Source organism: Budorcas taxicolor, chromosome 13, assembly GCF_023091745.1.
Source record: "Budorcas taxicolor isolate Tak-1 chromosome 13, Takin1.1, whole genome shotgun sequence".
Lineage (NCBI taxonomy): Eukaryota > Metazoa > Chordata > Mammalia > Artiodactyla > Bovidae > Budorcas > Budorcas taxicolor.
Window position 1 is genome coordinate 35,759,363 of NC_068922.1, and position 7,373 is coordinate 35,766,735.

The following is a 7,373-nucleotide window of genomic DNA, read 5'->3' on the forward strand; positions in this document are numbered from 1 at the left end:
TATATATATATTTTAAATCTTTACAATAAATCAAGATGTAGGAGCTTACAGAGAACACATTTGTTTATTTAGGTACTCAATTCTAGCTCCCTCTGAATGCAAATAACCCTGGTAACAGTGTACAGAGTCCTCTCTTTGCTTTTTAATAATTTTAAAGGAAATAATACATTTTGACTGTATTTAAGTCTGTGCAAATAATCCTTCAGAAGAAATAGCCAAGATTCTGTTTGCAGAGGTCATTCCATCTCTCGCAGATGATGACGCGAGTTAGTTTTGTCTTCAGATAAAGTGCTCCCGCCCAGCAGAACTCTAGAGGGTCCCAGACGTCCAGTTCCGTGAGGCCCAGTCATACGAACTCCAGCTTCCCGTGCCCGCTATACATGCCCCAGTGCACAAGCGACAGGATGCGGTCGTGGCTGAGGTCGGCTTGCCTCATCTTATCGCAGGTCAGACAGCAGTTCTCATGGCCACTCACGGGCACCATGCACTCCAAGTCCAACTTCGCCACCTGCCCCTTTTTGGAGTGGTGTCCATGGAAGCTGTAGTGCAAGCGTGAGAGCATCTGCTGCCGCTGCTCCTGCAGCCTCTTGTTCTCACTCCGCAGCATCCTCAGGGCCAGCATAATTAGCAACACCAGGATCAGCCCCCCAGCGATGGGAACTGCGATCACAGCCGCCCGGAACCACAGCTCTTTGGAGGACGTCAGCTCCTGTACTTTGGTGATGAGGTTTCTGCTACCATCGTGCTGATACCTGTTGCCTTGTCCTAGAGGGGGCACAAGCAAAACCATCAAACTCGGTCACCCCTTCCTGGAGCTTTGCGAGAGCATCTCTCCTTTTAAACGCGGTACCCCCCTTAAAGGAGATCAAACGCTAAAGGAAATTAACCCTAAATATTCATTGGGAGGACTGATGCTAAAACTGAAGCTCCAATAAATACTTTGGCCACCTGATGTGCACAGCCGACTCACTGGGAAAGACCCTGATGCTGGGAAGGATTGAGGGCAGGAGAAGAAGGGGATGACAGAGGAGAAGATGGTTGGATGGCATCCCCAACTCAATGGACATGAGTCTGAGCAAACTCCAGGAGATGGTGAAGGACAGGGAAGCCGGGCGTGCTGCAGTCCATGGGGTCGCAAACAGTTAAACACAACTGAGTGACTGAACAACAGCAATTCCCTTAAACAGAGGCTTCCAATTCAACCAACATTTAGAACAGAAATGCTGCCCAACGAGGCAGAGGAGCTTCCAAAAACATTTGTTTACAGACTGTCATTACTGATTATTAATGGCCTTTTAATGGCTTCAAAATGTTGGGGAAAAAAACAGGCAAAACCTATTATGCAGACAGAAATCTAGGGCTCAGGCAGACATGAAAGTCACTCAAGAGATGCATCTTTGCGCCCAGCCTGGCTTCTCCCTCAGCTGTCTCTAATTACATCAACAACAAAATCAATAGCAGACAGACAAAGCTGTGGCTGTCACAACCCTAGAGGCCAAGCGAGGGTTTGGTCAGAGTGGGTGCCGCTCCTACCTGAGGCCTCCCCCTTAGGCGGGGTGAGGACATCCTGTAGCCCCCTGTAGTTACACATGTCTTCATGACAGCACTCCAAAGAGGGCAAGGGGCTGCCGGAGTGGTTGCGAGCCTGTCTTGCTTGGCAGATGTCTGCTGTGCTTGCCAGGGAGTCCAGGCAGCCATGGGTGAGTGGGGAATTGGTGTTCTGAGGATCCAGGAGTCTGGAGAAGCAGGCACTCAGTTCAGATTTACACATGTAACCAGTAGCCACGCAGTGGGCTGCATCACAGTAGCATCTGATTTCACCTGAAAATGATGGGCAATTGCATCAAATGGCTTCAGAGACCAGATAAAGCATCAGCTTCAACAACTATGCTATGCTAAGTCCCTCAGTCGTGTCCAACTCTTTGAGATCCCATGGACTGTAGCCCACCAGGCTCCTCTGTCCATGGGATTCTCCAGGCAAGAATATTGGAGTGGGTTGCCACGCCCTCCTCCAGGGGATCTTCCTGACCCAGGGACTGAACCTGCGTCTCTCAAGTCTCCTGCATTGGTAGGTGGGTTCTTTACCGCTAGCACCACCAGACCCCAAATTTCAAAGACATTCACTTTAGGGAATATTCAGCTGAGGGCTTAGAAGGGCTGACCACATGGATCCCTGGAGCCCCTTGTGCAAGTCAGTGCTCGAATCCCAAGTCAGGTAAATATCATTTTAGAAATGTATTAATTCACATAGCAGAGGATGAAAGTTCAGTGTAGGATAAGCTAGCAAGTAATTAAAAATAACACTTTTGTCTTTGAAGCAAAATAATCATCACCAGGATTTTTCCTACCATAAGGTAAATTACATTATTGACTTGTTTTAATCCTACATGACCATATACCTAAAATGCTAGGCTTTTTGATTTTGTTAGTATAAATATTTGATCGGAACTGCTTAATTGTTTACTACCTTGAAGGGCTGTGCCAAGGTTTAAGAGCTTTCGCTAACACCTTATAAAGTTATTAACTAGAAACACAACAATCTAGAAATTGCTCTGGTCAGGAGGTTTTAAAACTATGAAACTGGGCAGCTATTTGCAACCTCTCTAGAAAAGGCAAACTTTGCCTATAAAGATCTGTTCATGCAGGGGAGCTTTTAGTCAGATATTGTAAAACAGGAACTAGGCAGTTTACAATTAGTGGTTTGCTTGCCAAAGTCAATTTCTTTCAGCCCAAATGGAAAGTCATAAAACTGGGGGCAGGGAGGAGGGGGTGAAACTGCAAGGCTCCCTCCTCCCCCCACCCCTCAACTCCCTAGTTTTATATGTAACAACATGGGATCTAAAACGGGAAACATTGAAACTGAAAATCCTCTGCTGGTTGAATGAAAAATCCTAAAGGAAACCTCAAATTTTTCTACAGGAAGTGATTAAAAGTTTCCTTTATAAAACTTAGTTTGTGAGTTGCAAGCCTGTTAACATTCTGCCACAAGATCTGAGACTTCCATGTCAATTTCTGGTTGAAACAACCTGGGGCTGGGAGTGATCACTCACATGATACCTGACCTGGTGGACCTCAGCCACTGTCACAGGCCACGGCTATAGCCTGCTGTGAACTGAACTTAGGTACATGCCTCTCCCCAGCTTCTCCATCTGAAGTGCTGTCTTAGTTTCAGAAACCAAAGCTCTGAAATTAAACACCAACACCCGGCATTGCTGCTCTACAAATCTCCTCCCAGCCTCACCTTTCTTCTTTCTCCTCCTTTCGTGAATGCCTGAGTAAGATGTCTCATTTAATTATCTGTCCAAATTCCAGGCCACCGTAAGGCTGCTAGTGCTTCAGTTCTTTTTAAAAAAATAAAAAAAAACCCAGCCAACTAAACACAGATCTTTGGCAAGCTGAGTTTCACCGTGCAAAGCCAGAGGTCCTCCTCCTGTCCTAGGTTTGGGCCTGGGTCCCTTCCCTTCTCCAGTAAATAAGACCTTCCAGTTAGAATCCTGCTTTGCACAAGTTCTTTACTTCTCTCTCCAACCCCGCTTTTTCGCAGAAGCTCACTGATCTTAAGTGGGTGGAGACTGAATATCCCTAAGTCTGACAAATTCCACATATAGATTGAAAGAAGAAATAAAGCAGATTAAAAGTCCATGTTGATCCCCATGCACTTCAGACATCATGCAGAAAAAAAGCTGAATACAAGCAAAATGCTGCTTAAATATTTATGAGAGCCTATTTTAAAGACTATATTTTCAATGACCTAAAACAGTCTAATAAAAATTTGACAGGTAACTAGGAAAGTTCTAACAACTTTTTTTTTTAATTGGAGCCACATTGGAGCAAGTTGAATAGACTTTTGTGTAACTGTATTAAAACTATATTTCTGCTGTTTCATAAAGTTTCTTCCTGTGGCATGCGAAAAGGCCAGGAGGGGACTGGTATTTTGAAGCAGGGAACAATGCTCTTCTGTCTGCCCCCCTTTCTGGTTACTGTATGTGGTGATTAAACAAAAATGTCTGCTTCAGTCAGGACGGCTACAGGAGAGGCTGCTGGCTTCTTTTAAAGCTTTTGAAGTCCGCAGCAGTCAGAAACCTCTGATCCCCTAATTATATCATTATCAGGCGCATAGTTTCGGTATCTGTGACTTATGTCAGCCGCGGTCCGGCCCCGTTCGGCCGGTCTTTGATAGACCGGGAGGCTTCCCTCTGCAGGCTGCTACGAGGGCTGTTATTTAGGGTTAATTACAGCCTTTCTTCCAAAATAAATAAATACTGTAGCACATCATCTCTGCTGGCCCGGCTGATCCTTCAACCTCATGCCTGCTACATGGCAATTAGAGAAAAGGGGCGGGGGGGGGGGGGGTGCAAAAGCTAAAAATGCCTCCTATTTTTAAGAAAAATTATCTGTTCACAGGACAAACAGTAGGCAGAGTTCGTGGCAGGAGAGGTGGCGGGCCCTTGAAATTCAAGAGAGAGTTGTCGGGGAAAGGCGAAAGCCTGCAGAGGGGGAAAAAAGAAAAAAAGAAACTGACCGCTGCAATTTTTTTTTTTTTGAGTAGTGTTTATAAAATATGAGGTGAGTGGGAAAAGAGACTGCTGACGGAGTCCACACCTCCCAGCCCCCAAGCAGAAGCGCTGCCCACACCGCTGCACGCGGACACACACCTGGGATACCTACACGCGGGGAGGCACCACTCTCGGGCTCACAAAGACAGTCAGACACACACGGACACTCACGGACAGAGACATTTAAACACGGAGACACTCACAGGTGAAGATGCTCCAATACAGAGAGACACACAACAGACACACAAGTGCACTCACGACAAAAATACTCAAATACAGACACACGTTCACAGCAGAGACACATTCAAATACAGAGTCGCGCACACAAACCGAGACACTCGGACTCAAACTGGGACACACACACGAAACACGCGGGCACGGTGCAACGGCGGGCGGGAGACTGCGGTCCCTCCCGGCCGCTCCCGCCCCACGCAGCGGCTGCAAACGCTCAGAAGTTCACGACCGACAGACTCGCACAAACAGTTTGACAACCACTCGCCCAGGTCTCACTCCACCTCCACGCGCCCGGCCCCAGGACACCGGGGTGGGCGGGTGGCCCCAAAGCCACCGCCGCGACTTCTAAGAACAGACAACTTGTCGCGACTTGCTGGCTCGGCGCGGGAGGCCGCCTCTGCCGCCGCTAACAAAGCCCCGGGACCCCGCGGCCCTCCCCGGGGAGCACGCGCCCCGCCGGCCGGCGGGCACCCACCTTTGGTGAGCAGGACCGCCATGGCGCAGAGTTCAAGCTGCAGCCAGATGAAGATGTAGCTGGAGTGGCGATCCATGGACGCCCCCCTCCACGGCCCCGGCGCCCCCGCCGGCTCCCGGAGCCGCGGCTCAGCTGCAGCCTACGGCTCCCGGCGCGCGTAGTGCATGGGTAATGCCCGGGGCGCGGGGCCGGGCCGCAGCTGGAGCATGGAGAGCGGCTGGAGGGGCGCGAGGGGCACTGTCCGGTTCCACAACCCCGGCTCCCTCCGCTCAGCCCGACAGCTGGGTGGGCTTCAGGCTCTGCTCTCTTCGGTCGGCCACTCAGCAAAAGGAACCAGCAACCCAAAGCGCCTACACTGCCCGCCGCGAGCTCCCGCCTGCGCCTGCCTGGGTCCGACCCGCTCCGCGCCGTAAATAGCGCCCCGCGCGGGGAGCCGGCAGGCCCCGCCCCGCTCCGACCCCGCCCGGGCCCCGCCCCTGGCGCCGTGCGATTGGCCGTAGGGCTCCAGCCGCTCCGCCGGGGGGCGGGCCGGGCGCGGGCGGAGAGCTCTGCCCCGCTGCTCCGAGCGGCGCCGGCGTCTGGGCTGCGGGCGGCGCCGGCCGTCTCCCGCGCTCCCCCTCGCGGAGGCCGGGTGTCCGTGACCTTAGGGAGCCGCGGGTCGAGCTCGGCCTCGGGCCCTGCCTCTGGCCCCCGCCTCAACGATCCTCCCCACCCGGCCTCGGGCCGGCGCGCCCCAACGTGTGGCTTCCTCTTCGTTTCCTCGAAACTCACGAGGGACCCGCGTGGCCGCCTTTGGACCCGTCCCGCCGTGCGGCTGCCTCGGGAGCCCGGGGAAAGCCGTGGCGGACCCTCGAGTGAGCCCTGCCGGCCCGCGTGCGCCCGGGGAGGGCGGCGGGTCGCGGGGCGCTTTCCGCCTTTCTCCCCCTCCCCTCTGCGCATCCGCCTCGCTCGCCCGCCCTGTGATCAATAAAAGCCCAGACAGACAGACTGTTGATCAGCAGGAGCCGCCGAGTTCTCCTGGGTAGACGGGACGAGTAGCTGGCTACAGACACTTAACGAAAATTAGCAAATCCAAAAGCACCCGGCGCCAGCGAGACGACACAGGCCGAGACTGACACTCAATTAACCACCCCCCAAACAGTCGCAGGCAAACACAGCGGCTGACCCTGATCAATATCAGCCTGGCGGTGATCTCCTTTCTGAGATGCTAATTCATTTATTAGAACTTGGGGGGCTGCCCGTCCCAACGTACCCAAAGGCGGTTGGGGGGGGTGGCAGGATGCTGTTTTTTATTTTTGTGGAAGTGAAATTCAGTTTAAAACTCTTATCTGAGGGGAAGCTCTTTCCTCCTGTCTCTCCCCAAAACCCAGGATTAACAAAAGTCAACCATTTGCAAAATTTCCTTTTAGGATCAGCCAACATTGTGCGACCTGATAACAATGTCAGGAGTGGGGCGGGGAAGAAAGGCGCATTTAAAGTTAAGGCAGGAGGAGCAGTCAAACCTTGAGGACTAGAGTGAGGAAATGAGCTTTAAGACTAAGAAGAAAAACTATATATATTTATGTATATATGTCTCTAGGACTGATAATCCAGGCGAACCTTGAAAAGTTGCTGGAAGTCCACAGAGCTTCAGAATGTAGTTAATGAAATTGCCTTTGAAAAATATCTATATGTAGAAAAATAAAATAATTTCATAAACTGATGTCCTGCCCATTACTTCACTAGATCAAAATTGTGTCTAAAAGAGCAGGGGGCTGGCCCAGCAGAAGGTCAAAGAGGAAATTAAACTGGTTAGGGCACCAGGTAAACAGCAGGCATTTCTTTAGTTGGGGGGTTGGTCGAGGGGGGGAGCTGCCCAGCAGCCCTGAGGAGGGGTTTGATTAGCACTTCCTGACATCTAATTCCTTGACAAGTTAACAGTTCTAAGGGGTTTATGCAGACAATACTGTTCTTATAATGACACACTCCCTTTTAACTCTAGAGTCAATTATTAGCTAACAGGAAACTTGGAGTACATTCATTCAACTTTTGGACCACCCATTGTAGTTCAGGCTCACAGTCTGTGTGTTAAAAGTCAGAAACTAAAAAGTAAATCACAAACAATGGAG

At 50.8% G+C, this 7,373-nt stretch overlaps 1 protein-coding gene across 1 annotated transcript; it reads right to left on the bottom strand.

Annotated features, from left to right (window-relative positions):
• Positions 1 to 287: 287 nt before the first annotated feature.
• BAMBI (BMP and activin membrane bound inhibitor) lies at positions 288 to 5,344 on the bottom strand. The gene is made up of 3 exons (XM_052651219.1): positions 5,266 to 5,344; positions 1,534 to 1,821; positions 288 to 765 (listed from the first exon to the last, which is right to left on the bottom strand). The coding sequence occupies exons 1-3, from the start codon at positions 5,339 to 5,341 to the stop codon at positions 347 to 349; spliced, it is 783 nt and encodes a 260-aa protein (XP_052507179.1). The 5' UTR covers positions 5,342 to 5,344; the 3' UTR covers positions 288 to 346.
• Between the last annotated feature and the right edge of the window lie 2,029 nt (positions 5,345 to 7,373).